General features: G+C 39.7%; 1 protein-coding gene across 1 annotated transcript in view; it reads right to left on the bottom strand.

Moving 5' to 3' along the window:
• The window catches only part of LOC136877744 (very long chain fatty acid elongase 7), a 126328-nt gene that overhangs the window by 29319 nt on the left and 78013 nt on the right, over positions 1 to 18996 (bottom strand). The window contains exons 6-7 of the mRNA XM_067151955.2: positions 11445 to 11550; positions 3111 to 3247 (exon numbers count right to left, since the gene is read on the bottom strand). Coding sequence (XP_067008056.2) covers positions 3111 to 3247; positions 11445 to 11550 — 243 coding nt within the window. The remainder of the gene's footprint in view (positions 1 to 3110; positions 3248 to 11444; positions 11551 to 18996) is intronic.

The raw sequence follows: 18996 nt of genomic DNA on the forward strand, positions 1-18996 counted from the left end.
GATCTTCCCAATACCTTCTTGTAAAAGTATCGTTAAGTACCCCGTGGTAGGCCCTTTCGGTACTTTTTGGAAGAGGCTACTGAGTCAGACGACCAGGTACTCCCAAACGGTCTGGTGGGCGAGACAGGCCTTTCCCTGTATTGATCTGATCGGCTGCTTTCCCCGTGAGCTGCAGTGAGAATGTTCCGCCTCTAGCCACATCGCGAATGTTCCGGTACACATCACCCGAGCTGTAAAAAATAGAGGCTAGCCTAGCCTAGATCTGGAGTACGTGTGGGGCTCAGTGTTGGAGTCAGTGTGGAACACAGTGTTGGAGTCAGTTTTGGACTGCCGGGTTGAGTGGCTCAGACGGTTGAGACGCTGGCCTTCTGAGCCCAAATTGGCATGTTCTATCCTGGCTCAGTCCTGTGGTATTTGGTGGTGCTCAAATACGCCAGCCTCGTGTCAGTAGATTTACTGGCACGTAATAGAACACCTGCGGGACCGTAATAGTAGCTAATGGAAAGTAAAGGCAATGACATTATTTATTACCAGTTTTGGATTCATAGGTGGAGTCAGTGTGTGACTCGGGGTCAAAGTTGGACTTAGGAAGTTGGAGTCAGTGTGTTGCGATTCGGTGGCTGGTATGAGGGCGACAGAGGTCTTGTCTGTCGCTAGTACCTCATCGGAAACTGGACGAGGAGTGAAGGTTGCGTTGAAGTGTAGAGTGAGTAACGTAAATAAATAAATGAATACTGGATTAAAGCCACTATATTTATTTAATGAAGCCGAGCTTTCAGCCAAATTGCATTGGCCTTCATCAGAGCTTGTTAAGTTCTGCTTCCGACAGCGAGCACTATCCACGGCCTACCCCAAGAATTGGACTCAAGGATCGTCGTGCTGTGATTCACCGCCCTCTGTCGACAGCCTCGTGAGTGCATCCCGCTGTTCTATGGTGGTGTTATGCACGTATTTCTGCAGTACAGGTCTCCATGTATTTGATATGTTGAAGCCGTCTTCCCTGCTGATGTTATTTGGACGCAGCTCTATCCTATGGCTGGCCCCGTGGTGTAGGGGTAGCGTGCCTGCCTCTTGCCCGGAGGCCCCGGGTTTGATTCCCGGCCAGGTCAGGGAATTTTCTCTCGACCTGAGGGCTCGTTCGAGGTCCAATCAGCCTACGCGATTAGAATTGAGGAGCTATATGACGGTGAGATGGCGGCTACGGTCTCGAAAGCCCAGAATAACGGCCGAGAGGATGCGTCGTGCTGACCACACGACCCCTCGTAATCTGCAGGCCTTCGGACTGAGCAGCGGTCTCTGGAGTTGAACCAAGTAACGGTCATCATGTGATGTGTGGCCAGCAGCCAGTGTTCAAACCTACCTGTCTGCACGCAGCTGCTGTGTGGAGTGACTAACTTGTAAGCGCAAGTGAAAGGCCTGTCAATGAGGATTATGAGGATTATAGCTTCCTGTCCAGCTGGAGTTCATCTGTGAGAGTCTTGTAAATATGCAGCAATAGTGTGTGTGGTCATTCATGGTAGGTGGGGCCGAACGATTAGAATTTTTTAGGTCGGTTGACCCTCACGCATCTTCGTGGGGGATGTTCACCTCTCAAAGAAACCGCACGTCGTTCTCCAAAGTTTCCTTGTCAGTTATTCGCAATAATGCCATGTGCTCATTCAAGATACACTTTCACCACAGCAGCATACGAACAGTGCTCTTTAAAAACTAGCGCCAACTTTGTAGGGAAGCTGATTAGCATCCCCTTTTGTAATCGGGAGAAATCATGAGTTGAGCATGGTACGGATTGGAAAAGATGGTTTTTGTGATGATTACTGTTTTAAGACGAGGTGCAACGGGGCAACCATTCTCTATTAACACTAATAATAATGGCGTGTGACCTCCGTAGAAGACTGGTGGAGGTATTTTTCGAGTTGATGGCCTGTAAGCGACCTATGTGTCAGTGAGAATGTGGCCCTACCTAAGATAAATACTAATGAATGGAGACGAAAGAACCAGCCAGCTCCAGAGCCAGAGGAATTAACAATTAGTGTTAAAGTCCCCTACCCGACTGGGAATCGAACCCGGAACCCCCTTGACCAAAATCCTGTATGCTAACCATTTAGCCATGGAGCAGGACTCCATTTTAATTGTTTCTTCTTCAAGTATAGTACTGTATGTTTATAAATGTATTACTCAAAAATAGTTTCGGCAGAATGAAGAATCTAACAGTTATAAATTAACTCAGACGAAACAGAAAAGAGATGGCTTCAGATATTGCAAATTACATGTAAAAAATGTGTGACGCAATGTGTTACCTAGCAATAGTACCTGCGAGCGGCTAGGTCACGGATTTGTATAAAGAGAGCAGCACAGGCCGTGCATCTATATGCCATAGACATCCACCATTACTTCACATCACAGCCTGCACTCTTGCTAGGTAACATCGCGTCAAACATTTTATCGAATGACATATTTATTACCATTTTATTTTCCCGAAGATATTTTTTATTTCCTTACAATTCGTTTTATGTTGCACCGAGACATATAGGTCTTATGGCGACGATGGGGCAGGAAAGGGCTAGGAGAGGAAGGAAGGGGTCTTGTCCTTAGTTAAGGTACAGCCTCAGAATTTTTCTGGTGAAAATTGGAAACCACGGAAAACCCTCTTCTGGGCTGCCGACAGTAGTGTTCGAACGAACTATCGAAGGGAAGTTTATGTAAACAGTTTTTATTTCTTCGGACTTGTTTCAAGCCAGTCATAAAAGGAAGTAGTAAGGGGTGGGCAGAGTCAAGTGTTGGATAAATATGGAAAACTAATGGAAGACATAACACTATTGTGATCTACGGAAATGGGCAGGATTTTCTGATCGCAAGTATACATAAAACAACAACAAGTTTCATCTTGGAAAATGAGCGCACTAGTTGAACATCTTGACTAACAATGTTCAATAATACTCAATGATTAATTTTCTTTTATGAATGATGATCATGATCCTAGAGGGACTGGAATCACATGTGATGTGACAGAATACTTGTTAAACTCCTGTGCACGCATATTGATACTTCATGACGTCTGTCTGCTCACTGGAACCTCTACTTACTCACTTATAGATGATAATTCTACTCACAATCTGTAACTGAGTCAGATGTTTCTTCCACCAAATTGATTTCTTGTACTCCGGATCCAGCGAGGAAAGGAAATAGTAGCTGTACATCACAACGTGAACGAAGGAATTCAGGAGACCGAGAAATATCGGATTTCCACCTGAAAAAATAAAAATAAAATTAAAAAAATAAAAATAAAAATAAAAATAAAAATAAAAATAAAAATAAAAATAAAAATAAAAATAAAAATAGAAATAAAAATAAAAATAAAAATAAAAATAAAATAAAAATAAAAATAAAAATAAAAATAAAAATAAAAATAAAAATAAAAATAAAAATAAAAATAAAAAATAAAACATAAAAGTAAAAATAAAAATAAAAATAAAAATAAGAATAAAATAAAAAATAAAAATAAAAATAAAAATAAAAATAATAAAAATAAAAATAAAAATAAAAATAAAAATTAAAAATAAAAATAAAATAAAAATAAAAATAAAAATAAAAATAAAAGTAAAAATAAAAATAAAAATACACTTAATTTACCTACATATTACTATGGCAGAGTATACGTTCCAGGTAGATATACTTTTCTCAGAAATAACTGAACCTAAAAGTACAGTCTTGTGTACCGTGTGACCTTGCCGCGTAGGGGAGGCTTGCGAGTCACAATGAAGCAGACAGTCGAACTGTAGTGCAACCATATCGATGGGTATCTCTCGAGACGAGACTAAAAATGTTCATCGAAAGGGGATACCTGACTTTCGGAAGTTTCAAGAGCGTCAGTCTGACTGATTTTACTGATATAATTTTGTAATAATAATGAACATGGCTTAGCTAAGTTGATAATGCTACTCGGGTGAAAACAACGGGAAACTATAGTAACTAACTCCCGGGGACATGCAGCTCTCTGTATGAATGAATGATATACTGATGATGGCTTCCTCCCGTTTAAAATATTCAGGAGGTAAAATAGTCCCCTATTCAGGATGGGGACTGCACGAGAGGGGGTAGTCATCGAAATGATGAATCGGAACGTGAATGTTGACGTTGAACGTTTGAATTGTTGTGGTAGGTTAGAGAATTTGAAGAGGGAAATGGATCTCCTAAAGTTAGATGTAGTTGATATAAGCGAAGTACGTTGGATGGAAGAACAGGATTATGGCATCAAAACATTTAAAGAAGTGGCAGAAAAGCAAATTTTCGAATGATCGGAGGGAAATATTTAAAGACTAGCAAATGTACCCGTGCTTCGCTACGGTATTCTTCATTGTATACGGATATCGACGTAAATACTGTGCGTACAGTAAATGAGATTGTTTTAAAATTGCATGTCTCTTAGCCTTATCCGAGCAATAGCATGGGGAGGTCCGCATACGTTGTTTCCAATGTAAAGTGAGGGTTGTGGAGTTGTGATGATAACGGCAGGCTCACTTGCCTAATGCCATTCACAATCGAGTTGGCAAGTTTACATTATAATTGCAGGCTCCCATTGCCTACTGCGCGGTCACAATCGATTTGGGGAGTTTTAGTTACAATGGCAGACCCATTTCCTACATTTAGACAGATTACAGTTGTTGTACTACTTTATAACTATATATCACTTTTTCACCAATAACCAAAAATGCATTTTCACTTTCAAAATCCATAAAATCATTTTTACCAGCTTTGAATTATATTATTCCGTTGTGAGCAGTCTAGAAATACCCTGTTACATACGTGTAACCGATCATCAGCGTAAAATAAAAGGTATATCGCAGAAAACTATGGTGAATATTCATTATGTGCCACGAACCTATATTATACACTGCAATTTTTCATCTTCGCTGAACTCTTTATGTCTGTTTTTTTCAGGCAATTGACGGGCTCGCACTATTGAAAAAGGAGGTAAATGTTCATTTCCTGGACTTCCTTCTCCCAAGACGAATATACCCATTCCTTTGGAACTACTAAGGGTATCAATCTGAAACTTGATAGACAGGCAGGATAAGCACTTGCAAGGGAATTACAAAGTATGTAATTTTGTGAAATTCAGAGTGTAATAGTGAATAATTCAAATTTAATAGTTCATTTACTTCAAAAATCGAAACAGGCATAGAATTAAAATCTTCTGCAGGCATTACAAGATCAAGGCCTTAGAAATCACTACAAAAATTACAATGTCCAGGACCACAGTGTTGCTGAGGAAATATGACCAAAATTCAAATTTTAAAATGTTCAAAACAATTTTATTTCTAAATCAGTGTGCAAAGTTTCATGATTCTAGCGTCCAAGTTATAGAGAAATTTGAAAATCAAAGAATTTTCTTGCACGTCTCTCCTTAGTTAAGGAAACGGCTGCTACCTTCCAAATACTAGGTCTTTTCCATACTTGTGTCGCCGAAAATTTTCGTTTGTAAAGCGGGGAAATTATATTTTGAATACATTACTTGCAGCAGTCCTTTGCCAAAAATTTAGGATGCTCCAGTGAGAATTTTTTTAAAAATTTCTATGTGATGGTGTCCATTTTAAACGTTATACTCAATGTACAGTAAATCGTAATTCCTGTCATCTTCCAGGGGTGGTGCAGTCCTTTTCAAGCACAACCCTAATAGAGATGAGCAGAATAGACGTTTTTAACCATATATTAAACTTCCCGCTTATCTCGAATTAGTGGCAGCACCGAGAAACTTACCCAGGCCTTCCAGGACGATAGCTGCTGTAATAGCGCTTGACGTCAAATTACGGAGGTGGACGTCGGAGTCTATATAGCTGCGGGATTAGTTATGTGTGGGATGTCATTACTGGTTTGAGCATCATGGTCATGGGTGCAAAAGTATTATGCAGGTCTATCTGTAGGTTAGGGATTTCACTGCCGGATACGGGCGCTGACTCGTTCACCTCTATTATGTCTTTTCACGAGAGTTTAATCCTGATGTAAACATGGTATGCCCACGCCTCCGCCAAAGATAGAGTTGTGATTCGCTGAGCGTGTAGTACCGACCTCCAGCCCGTCAACGTCCCGAGTTCGGACGTACAGCGCTGCGCATCGCATATACGATAACAGTGCGAAGATCTGAACTACTGAATAAACGACTAAACCTGGATTCTGTTCACTTAGTTTATTGAACACATTCACAATGCACCGCCTATGGTCACTTCTGAGCGGTTTTCCTCTCTTGTTTTTCACTACACGCGATGGTCCCACCTTTTGCTCCATTTCTCTCACGATGAATAACTTGACACTAACAGCTGCTGCAAGATGCAACATCTTATCTCCACGCTGTAGAGCTTGGGACTTTCCCTCACTACGGGAAGACCTCCTGTATTACATCACGCCTTGTGCCTTCATTTCTCGTTTAATCACTATTTTATTAAAACAAAACCATACATATTCCGGTATATATGACAAGCATATTTTAATTATATTACGTACTCTTCCAAACTCTCTAACTGTAATAAACTAAAATAAAATTAATGCGACGTACTATTTTTCTTCGAGCTCACATACAGTCGAGTGAGTGCGACGGTTGCTTCTCCAATCAAGTACGCCTATGACCACGTGCATAGGCAAGGTGCTCCGCCTATTTGTTTACATCAGAATTAAACTCTCCTAAAACGCGGTATAGCAAGTGTGCTCGTTGTCAGATGGGCCAAGAGCGTCTTGCCAACAACCCGTAGCCGAGTCTGGCATCACTTCCTCAACTTGGGCCAGGCTGCACTTACAAAGTGTCTTTACGACAATAGAGAGGAACTTCTTTTACAAATTCAGATTTTTGGGAAAACCTCCTGTGTTCAGGTCCCGTGGAAATTTTCCGTCACGAAGTATTTCTGTACCCTTACGGATTAGGGGCTACTTGAGCATAGATTTTCGGTTTTCTGGGATTGTGCTTTTTTGTGATTTTTTCCTCACTCATTCCGTCCCCAGCACATATGTATTCTTAAGTCCACACTACCTAGGTATGATTACGTAAGTGGTTTTCAGTGAATAAAATGTGTGGACTCTTTATGATAATGAATTACTTGCGGAACTTCAAATTATCTCAGAAAACTCATGTTCCTTCCACCTATTACCATTTGTCGATGATTTGCATTATTTTCGCAACCGTCTCATAGAACTGGCCTGAGCAAACTGTAGCTTCCAGCGAGGTATCAGTCTGATTTATGTTGTGACTTATAATGGAAGATGCTGAGGTATTGCTCCGATTTACTATGCAGTTCTTTGATTACAAACGATAAATCCCCTCGTTTTCTCTCTGTAGAAATCTCTGTCCACAGAGAGGAGAGCTCGTGATTAATACGCATTATACGCGATTCATGTTCCTTATCGGAATTAAGATCCATTCAGTGGTATTTTATTTACACAAATCCCCATAGCGGAAGAGGATACGGATTAATTATAAATCACGTGAAAACGTCCGTCTAATTTTGAGCGTATTTCCCTGTCTTCGGAGCTGAGATCTATTTATTTATTTTCTGCAAGTAACGCGAGTGCTACCATTAGTATAGCTGCGCATGAAGAAGAGGTGGCTAGGAAATACAGTGAAAATGTAATTATTCCACACTGGGAGATTGACACCCTCCTTAATTTAGATTAAACACATCATATTTGAAACTTTGACAGTGGTGAACGATCTATAGATCATTTTATTCAATTTGAAGACTTTCACATTGAAACGAATATTCTTCAGTGCGTGCCTCTGTGGCTCAGGTGGCAGTGCGCCCGCCTTTCACCACTTGGTTCCGTGGGTCAAATCCTGATCACTCATTGTGAGATTTGTACTGGGAAAACCGGAGGCGAGACAGGAGTTTCTCCTGCTACTCCGGTTTTTCTTGTCATCTTTCATTCCAGGAACATTCTCCACTATAATTTCATTTAATTTGCCAGTTATTTATGATTGCCCTGGAGGATTAGAACAGAAGACGGCAGTCGGAATTTCTTCTATCCTTGCCACTAAATGGTGGCTTCATTAATTCCATTCGTGACCGGTTGGAACTGGAAACAGAATGTGGATTTTCATTTTGTGATTTTTCAGCGCTACGAGCCACTGACTTCAATCTGTTTATCTATCCATTTATCTATCTATCTATCTATCTAGAGTTTTTACTGTACATTGCCCATAATTTAACAAAAGTAATGGTATTTCTGTATCGGCCGTGACCACAGTAAGAAGGAAATGCAACTTTTAATTTTCCATCCTCTTTATATGTATTCATGTTGGCCTATGTATGTAAGTGCATCACGAGAAAACCGCTGAACAGATTGCGATGAAAACCAATATGTAAAGACGGGCGATAAGGTACTACAATATATGCTATGGATAATTTTATTTACTCTGGTTAAAATGGTAGCGTAGGGGAAGGCGTAAAATATAATTCACCGGGCGAGTTGGCTGTGCGGTTAGCGGCGCGCGGCTGTAAGCTTGCATCCGGGAGATAGTGGGTTCAAATCCCACTTTCGGCATCCATGAAGACGGTTTTCCGTGGTTTCCCATTTCCACACTAGGTAAAAAATGTAATTACCAAATATCTATGTTATTAGTAGTTATATCGATAAACACTATATAATAAAAGTTATTAAAATACATTTTTCGATCATATCAACGCCAGGCTACTAGAAAATTGCCGAAGAAAATGTAATTAAAGTCGATAAACAATGTCGGGAAAAAATGGCACTCTAGTCTAGGCTATAAATAATTATATTCAGGCTGGGTGAAATGGTTGGGTAGGGGAAGGATAAAAATTTAACTCTCAATTATCTACGTTATTAGTGGCCATATCCATAAATAGTACATAAGAAGCATATCAAATACATAAACAATTCCGATTATGTATGTCTTATGCGGTTTCACCGTATTTTTTTTTTGCTAGTTGCTTTACGTCGCACCGACACAGATAGGTCTTATGGCGACGGTGGGACAGGGAAGGGCTGGGAGTGGGAAGGAAGCGGCCGTGGCCTTAATTAAGGTACAGCCCCAGCATTTGCCTGGTGTGAAAATGGGAAACTACGGAAAACCATCTTCAGGGCTGCCGACAGTGGGGTTCGAACCCGCTATCTCCCGAATACTGGATACTGGCCGCACTTAAGCGACTGCAGCTATCGAGCTCGGTTTTCACCGTATCGTCTATAATAACAGATATATTCATAATTTAGAATTTTGTTGTTTAATCCAAGTCAACGCTGAGCATCGCTAACATGGAAATATTGTCCAGTCGTGTTAGATGGCCATGGTAATGCTTCTTGTCGTGATTGTCTCACGGTGAAAACCCATATCGACAAGGAAAATTGTAAAGTTGATTCTCAAAATGAGAAAAATTGGGAAGGAAGATCTTGAAAGGAGAAAGGAGGACTCCCATTATATTGGATTTTTATCACAGAGTAGGAAGAAAACTAAATACGAAGGCTACAATATCGAAAGACCACACAAGTGACATGACTTGGTTATTTGTTGTGATGGGCTTTGTCTACTCTGCTCCCAGTCACCTCCGATAGATGCGTTACTGCTATGTGCCTAGTAGAACAGCCTCCTTGAATACTGGAGGAAGTAGGCGGGGAGTTAGACAAGTTTTTCTAGCATGGCAATCCTCTAGTTCATACATGTTCTGGTAACTACCGGCATGTGATGACACACTGGTTCATCATAGTATTCCAGCTGTTGGATTCCTGCTATGAGGTGCTGATGCGAATGGACAGAGTTAGCACTTAATGGAAAACGCTGGATGTCCCGCCTCCCCTTCAGGAGTGAAATGAAAACATGCTAAATTAAATGGTCGACGGTTACAGAGTGGGTTTCGGCTGATCTGACAGCTCTGCATTCGGAAAACGGAGAGGGGCTGGTCCCCATCGTCGGCTGTCCTGATAATGTTTTTTGTGGTTGTCTATTCTGCTGCACCAAGGCAAATACCGGAACAGTTCCTAATATAGGCCACGGCCGCCAACCCTATCAATTCTCCGCACATCTCCTTCAGCGTAACAAATCTCCTGGCCTGAGAGACGGCGTCACCGTCTAGGAGGCCCGCCTCCCCCTTCAGGGGAAGAATGAAAACATTCTTTGTTGTAGTAGTAGCAGCAGCAGTGTTTACCTCTGTCTGGGGCGGGGTCATATCAGCTCTGGGACTTGCCACTGTTAGAAAGCCAGAGTAGTATTTTTCGTGAAAAGGGAGAAAATGGGTCTTTTCTCATTTGATCGAGCATTTCATATGATAATATGCTTTTAAACCTGACGTTCCAGTAGGTTAATATTGTACTCTGAAGAGAATACTGTCGTAATTGTAATGACCTATGACGAATTCAGTTTAATATTTTTCAGTGTCTGTTACAACACTATGTGTGGATTTTATAAAACTTGGTACCAGTATTTGTTTTGGAATAAGGTTACCGATCAAGTTGGCAGTGCGGTTAAGGTCGCGCAGCTGTGACTTTGCCTTCGGAAGGTATAGGTTTCGAACCCCACTGTCGGCAGCCCTGAAGACGATTTTGCAGGGATTCCTACTTTCACACCGGCAAATGTTGGGGCTGTAACCTTAATTAAGGCCATGGCCGCTTCCATCCCACTTCTAGTCCTTTCTAATCACTTCGTCGCCATAAGACCTATGTGTGTCGGTGCGACGTAAAGTAAATTGCTATTTAAAGAAAAGTTAAGGTTGTGTTTGATCTCTGCTGTAAGTTGTTCAAAACTATATGTATCTCCCTTACGGTTAGTTTTACACAATAATAGCGAATGGCGAGTTTTCCGATACACTCAAATACAAGAGAGAGGTCGTGGCAGTCGTGTGAAAGTTAAGTCCAAGGGCGGGTAACTAACTCTGTAGACTGTAAAGACAGTGTTGCTATAGAGATCGTTCCGGAAACTTTTTAAAGGCTTTGTATGTCTGTCAGTAAATTTTCAATATTAACCGGGTACATGGATTTCTTTTATACGGGAAGGGAGAGATCAAATCAAGGTCATCAACAATACAAAATAAAATGAAAATGCAAAGGGCCACAGAGGGCAAGGAATCTAGTAATTCACAACAAACCGCTGAAATCTTCATAGGTCTTTCGTTGCCTTTCTTTTGAGCCATTTTATGGCGATACGCGTAGAACTTATCTCCATAGACAGAAATGACGGAAAATATAAAAAGTAATTTTGTTGTTGCTGTAGTCACGGCGGATGAAGAAACGCCATTTTTAAAATTCCTAGCAATGTGCAGACAAAACTCTTATTTTGTATATGGATTATTATTATTATTATTATTATTATTATTATTATTATTATTATTATTATTATTATTATTATTATTATTATTATTATTATTATTATTATTAAAAATTCAATGATATTCCGTATGAATAGGAGAAGTCCATTAAATTATTTGTTATCTTTAATTATAAGACTTTACCTGGTGCATATTTCAGTGCTAGCCATAAGGCAAATACCATAATAGCATGATGATACACATGCAAGAAGGAAGCTTGCGTGAACTTCTTTCGGAGTATGAAGAAAACCTGCAACATACAAATTATTATAATGGTTACGAAGGGTTTACAGAATACCGCAGTAAACTAGCAAACTTCCCATAGCAGGAATTTTAGAAAAGAAACAAGCAAACAAGTTGTACAACACTGTTAATGTTTTAAAATTGTAAATACGGAAATGACCTTCCATCTGAAAATTACTATTGAAATTTATACGAAATGGAACTGCGGCTACCTTGGTAAGAATCTGGTGACAAGCTAGCACAAAGGAAAACAAAATCTCCACTAGAGGGGAAAGAATGAATTCATGGATATATTATGTGCTTAGAAGACGAGTGGGCGAGCATATATTCTTTGACTTTTCCCCACTTAGTATTCTCTTACTATATGTATATGCACCCTTTGACTCCATTCACAATGGAGATATTTAGAAAAATGAGTGTATCCACAAAAGAATGGTAAGGCTGATGAACTGTGAGGAAATGAAAGACATTGTAGACCTTATAAATATAATACTAAAGCCATTATGATTATTATTATTAGCCAGCCCTGTGTTGTAGTAGTAGTAGTAGATTTATTTTCTCCAGATTGTAAAGTTTTTCAACCAAATTAATCCTTACGGAGAAAATAAAAGAGAAAAAACTCCAAAAAGAAAACATTTAAAATACAAACCACAACACAATAAAGACAAGGTGTACATAAATTAATGGAAACCCTATTGAATAAAGTCTTTCGGCAACACGGCAAACAAGGCCAAAACAAACAAAAAATAGCTAACTATAGCAGTCCACTACATTGGGCGTGTGCCCGAGCGGATGCACCCTTGGTCAGCTGTCCGAGTCTTCCAGCAGAGTCAGGCAGCTGAGCCCTGACCTAGGACGCCACTCGTGCACACCCGATATCTCCCCCCACTCTGCTAACCAGCAGTGTGATGATCCTAATTCTCTGCTGCTTATCTTATCACTCCCTGCTGACCTATCTCCTCAGCAATACAATCGCTACGACAGGAAGAACAATATATACATCTACCTCACTACAATCTTCTAGCGTCAGCTTCCTTTAATCTCTTAATGCAGCGTTTTTTGATAGCCTCTAAAAATTTGTTTAAGTTCCCAGGTTCTTTCCACTCTCTCGCTATTCACTTATTAATCTTCCGGTCATTGTCCGACACTTTCATGGCTTCCAAGTGTCCCTCACTCATGAATTTCTCTCTCTCGGCACGAGTTCCCTTGCATGCTATCAACAAGTGGAAATACTCTCTTGACTCCCCACACAAACAGAGTTGTCGTTCATTTTGTCTACCCTTTATTTCTGTGAGAACCCAACATCCACCAAATTATTGCTCTTCTCTCTAATCTATTCACATTATCTCTTCTTACATTTACTATTTGTTCGATTCTAATAAACATGTTTAGGGACGCCCTTCTACCGCACTCGGTCTCCAGATCCTGTAAGTGAATATCTTTAATCCTTTTTAACGTGTTCCTCCAACAAACTGCATTCCTTCTCTCCCAATCCCTCCCCCAATGAATTCCCAAACCCAATCTCTCAATGATATGTTTCACCTTGTTAATCCAATAATCTCCAAAATAACTCTTCATTTGGTGCTGGTAGACCGTTTGCAGGAGTAGGCCGCCCCTCCCGTTACCAATCTTCTCCAGTACCCCAACACTCTCTTCATGATATCAACCTCTAAGCACACATTACACATGACTCTGACCGCTGCGTTAGCCGTACAATTTGGGAGGTCCATTAAAATTTTGGCAAATCTACTAATAATCTGATTTAATATAATACAATTCTTTTCAACCCCCCCCCCATACTTCTGCTCCATATAACACCCTACTTAGAACCACCGTATTAAATACCATTGTCCGTATTTTGTAATCGACCCCTGGGAATATATTTTAAAGTATTCTTATAACTGAAAGTGCTGCTAGCCCCTTCCACTTGGCTTGATTAATTTGTTCGGACCACTTGCCATCATGGGAGCCCATATGAGAGTTTCTAGAGAGAGGGCCAGACCTGGGGGTACGTAGTAATTTTAATATTTTGGAAGGTAAATGGCGATTTCTATTCTGCGGTAGAATAACCCACGGTATCGCCTGCCTGTTGGTGGGGTACGGTACTACCGCTTTTGCGTAATACTGACTTTCAAGTCATTTTCCTGAAAGGAAAACACGCGACTACACTAGAGTTTTGCCTTTCCCTGGGAGCTAGACGGGGGCCGCGGCCCCACCTTGCCCCCGGGTATGGGCGCCCTTGCTTGCCATTCCTACTTATACAAACACCCAGATACTCTAGCTTACTTGTCTCCTCTATTACCTACCCATTTATCACCCAATGCTTCTTTGTCTTTCAATTTCTGCTTTTCCTAAATACCATTACCTTTGTCATCGTAGTACTTACTCTCAACGACCACTTCCTGGCGTACTCCGATACTTTATTTAGACTTCTCTGAAATCCTCCCTCCGTCAGCGTCATCAATAATACATCGTCTGCAAATATCAGACCAGGGATTTTTATATCACCTAATACATCCGTGTACACCTTATTCAGTGCATCTAATAGGGTAATGCCCCTATGGTTACTGGGATTGCTCCTCGCTCCTTCCTTTTTAGATAGTGCATATGATCCCTTTTTGCCACTCTTTCGTGAAATTGGTACCTTCGAACACCTTATTAAATAACTTCACTCTACACTCCCTCATCATATTATTCTTTATCGCTTCTTTCCAAAATACATTTGTTATTCCGTTCCCGCCCGCAGCTGTGCTATTTTTGGCTTTGCCTAGCACTTCCAATACCTCTTCTCCTGATATTTGTTTATCTAACTCGTAATTCCCTACTGCCAGCCCCCTCCCAATCGCCTACATCCCTCTCTCCCCCGTCCATCTATCCTTCCCTCCGGAACGAGTTCGGCTGGACAGATGCAGGTCTTTTGATTTGACTTCCGTAGGCGACCTGCGTGTCGTGATGAGGATGAAATGATGATGACGACAACACATATACCCAGCCCCCGTGCCAGCGAAATTAACCAATGATGGTTAAAATTCCCTACCCTGCAGGGAATCGAACCCGAGAACCCTGTGACCTAAGGCAAGCACGCTAATCATTTAGCCACGGAGACGGACTTAATAATAATAATAATAATAATAATAATAGTAAATTAAATACTACACAAATTACAAATACAAATTAACCTGTTGAATTAGAGATCGCTGAATAAATATTTACTGTATGATCCATTCACTACCGCACAGAATTTTTCTTGTTTGTTCAATTTATTCTTCCACAACGAACTGTTGGTAATTGCCATGGCACAGAGTCTTCAAGCGAGCTGAAGTAATTTTTTGAAATTTTCTGATATCTGAAAAGCCTGTGTAGGATTCCTCCGAGTCAGTTGCAAGTGCAGAGCGTAGTGCGGCTAACAATTTCATCTTTGATGAGATATGAAAGTAGTTTAATTCATCTTTGTTCAGCTTGAAGTACATCTGAAATTTTTGTGGATGCCCATTTAGCTTCGTTACTAAGTTGTGGTATTCACCGCAAATTACTTTCATGTACCCACAGTCGTTTGCGACAGACAGTGCTCACGGCAGCAGAAACATCACAGGCAATTAAAAGATCATCAGAATCTGAAGAACTGGATGTACTATCGTAGGTTTCCACCGGACGAAGTAGTCTATACTGTAATCTGTGAACGTGAGGAAAGTGTGTTTCCTGTCTTCATGCCGCATGCAGTGACATCAACCACCTCTCTACGCTGACTCAGCTAAGAGAGACTTCACATGAACCATCTCTGTAAAATCTTCAGATATTGAGATATACCTATAAGGTATTCCACAACCTTTTCCACCATTTTCACCCCCCCCCCGCCCTTAATGAGATTTCCCGAAAACAAAAAATCGCTTTTCTTTATTTTTAAAAGAGATTCTAAATACCGATTTTTACGTCTGTAAACTTTTAAGTTTTTGAGATATAGATATATACATTTAAACAATTCACCCCCTTTTACCCCCTTAGCGACGAAATATCCAAAAATGCTTCCTTACTGATCACCTGCACTCTAATATAAATGTACGCCCCAAAATTCATTTCTTTATCTCCAGTAGTTTTGGTCGGTGATAATGAATTAGTCAGTCAGTCAGTCAGTCAGTCAGTCAGTCAGGACATGTTATTTTATATATATATAGACTAGCAGTTATCCTCGGCTTCGCTTGCGCGGATTTCGTAATTTGATGAAAGTAATCGTTCCTCGGTACTGTACTAAGACATTATCTGAAAATCCCTAGGCCTAAAGGAGATTCCAAACACCAATTTTCACGTCTTAAACATCTTTAGTTCCTTTTTTAGATGTAAGTATCCTCATACTAAGAATTCAACAAATTTTTCTATTCTTTCACTCCCTTAAGTTGATTTTCCTGAAATAAATAAGGGTATTTCTTTATTTTGAAAACAGACTCCAAATTACTAATTTTTACGTCTGTAACATCTTCAGTTTTGAGATATCAGTAACCTAATGAAAATAGTTCAACCCACTTTTCAGTTCATATATACCCCATTATTCTATTTCCGACAAAAGTACATGTTACTTTATTTTTAAAAGAAATTAAAAATACCACTTTTCAAGTCAGTAACATGTTACGTTTCTGAGATATACTGTAGATATAGTCGTTTTTTAAATTCACCTCTTTGTCACTGCAGTTCATCCTCCATTAATTGGATTTTCCAAAAACCAAAAATACGTATTTCTTTGTTATTAAAGGAGATTCCAAATATAAATTTTCATGTCCGTAACTTCTTCAGATTGTTAGATATAAATATCGTAAGAAAAGGTATTCAATCCGTTTTTCACCCTTCTTGAAAGGAATTTTCCGAAAACAAAGAAACACATGTTTCTTTATTTTTAAAGGAGGTTTCAAATACCATTTTTTACGTCTGTAAACATTTAATTTATTGAGATATAGGTATAGTCATTTAAGTAATTCTTCCCCTTTTCACCCCTTTAACGATGAAATATCCAAAATTCCTCCCTTAGTGAGCACCTACACTCTAATATAAATGTATCTCCAATATTTCATTTCTTTATGTCCAGTAGCTTTGGCTCGGCGTTGATGGGTCAGTCAGTCAGTCAGTCAGTCAGTCAGTCAGTCAGTCAGTCAGTCAGTCAGTCAGTCAGTCAGTCAGTCAGTCAGTCAGTCAGTCAGTCAGTCAGTCAGTCAGTCAGTCAGCCAGTGAGGATGTTATTTTATATATGTATAGATCGCAAATAAGTGGAATAAGAACTGAAGGGAACCATGTTTCTATTCTTACCCGTTTGTGGAGGCGATCCGTCAGCCAATCCAGTGACTCTTGGACCATTGTAAGGGGAGTATTGTTGGCTTATTAATTTTGAATTTTGTCTTGTATGTTTGTACATACGTAGCGACATGTTAATAATATTTATCTTTCTCCTCTGGCGCAGAGATCTCCATCACCAATTTTTGCATTATGTACATATTTACAGCTAGTGCAAACTTGTATTTATTATTTATTTTCCTTCTGAGAAGGTCCTTTGACTTTTCTTTAACTATTTCACACTTTAAATATTTACATAATTATATACCTACTCACTTGTTATTGAACACTTGTTAGGTAATTATATACATTGTAGTACTTGAATAGATAAATAGTTTCCAGTGCCTCCTCTTTAGCATTATTATTTGTACAACACGTGAATTGACGAACACTTGATTTATGTTAGAATTATTTTTATTTTTATACATTATTTACGTTAATAATAATAATAATAATAATAATAATAATAATAATAATCGTATGGCCTCAGCTACCGTGTGCAGACATTTCGATTTGACGCCATCTGGCTGTCTGCTCGTCAATTTCGACGTTCCGTTCTACTCTAGGTCCGCTAGATGGCAGACCGAGTAAACCGGATCTCTCTTGGGCGTCTATGGCTGAGATTTAATTAATTTTATCGGGTAAATACCAAATGTATCACCAGAGATCTTTTACATGCCGACATCGTACGACATGGAGTGTCGAATGGACTTTTTTCCGCCCTTCAAAAATCCGACTACCTCTGCCGGGTTTGAACCCGCTATCTTGGGATTCGGAGGCCGACACTCTACCACGGATCCACAGAGGCAGCTATTATTTACGTTAAAATATTATTGAAACATATAGAATTTGAAATGGAATGATTGAAGAACAAGAAGAGTAAGAAAGGAAAAGAAAGAGAGAGAGAGAGAGAGAGAGAGAGAAAGAAAGAAAGAAAGAAAGAAAGACATTTCAGCCTGAGTCAAGAAGGGAGTTTGTCAATTAATTTGTTTACATGCGTTTGCCTGAAGGGAAATGGAGATTTTGAAATTGCTGTATATTAACCGAATTATTTTTCATTAAATGTATAAAATTGAATGTTGACACTGTTATGTAAAATTATTACTGAATTTGGCACTGAATTTATTGTTTACTATAGTGATATTGCTTCAATTCATTTCACTTGGAGATATGTATTTATGACAGCACTTGTGGTGCCTACATTGGCAGGAACAGTAAACAGGTAATGTGTCACCGTGGCCAGTACCATCTTAAACGTTTGCTTTGTTGAAATTGTTAATAGTTATTTAATTTATTTGGGTCGGTGACAGTGAAGCATAGGATGAAGTTATGTGATGGCTGGAGGAAGTAGATGAAAATATTCAGCTGTACGGTTATCGTTTAGGATTGTGGTGGTTGGAGGTGATAATGTGAGAGTTCCTCTTATTATAGGTTTGTTCTTGAGGGTGCCTCTTGTCAGAGATTGGAGGCGTAGTGTATGCAAGTTTGATGTTATTTTCGGGAAGGTGTAGTAAGGAAGGAAAATGGGGAAAGTTGTGCCATAAGATAGACGATATGCTATACGTAAGGCGTGACGGTCTAGTCTATTGAGTCTAACGTATTCAGTTGAGTGAGCAATAATCCAAGTCAGGGAAGCGTAGGTGATTCAGGGTGATTTTGTAAATTTTAATCACCAGGTAAAACCCATCAGGGATCGAAGGCTGGGAAACGATTAATAGCTTTTCTATGGATATCTGCTAGGTGTTGGTTCCATCGTAGGTTATTTTGAAGTTTAATTACTAGGTATGATAGTAGGTTAATTTTAAAAAGGTATTTTTTATTGTTACGCGGACTATGTGATTTGAAGGACAGAGACGGGATTTATTTCGGAAAACTATGAATTGGGTTTTGGTAGTACTGATGGAGATGTGCCAATGGTTGAGAAAGATTTCAAGGGTGTTCAGGCATTTTTGCAGTCTATTATTAATGGAGTATATGTAGGACTGAAGGCTAGTATGGCAAGGTCATCGGCATATTGATATAGGCGTAGTGGTTGTGCTGGGTGCAGGATATCGTATGTGTATAGTGTATAAAGGAAAGGAAAGGGTGGAGAGTCTTGCGTAAGACCGGAGTTTATGGGGAAGGTGTATGAATGGAT

The sequence above is a fragment of the Anabrus simplex genome, chromosome 1, assembly GCF_040414725.1.
Source record: "Anabrus simplex isolate iqAnaSimp1 chromosome 1, ASM4041472v1, whole genome shotgun sequence".
Lineage (NCBI taxonomy): Eukaryota > Metazoa > Arthropoda > Insecta > Orthoptera > Tettigoniidae > Anabrus > Anabrus simplex.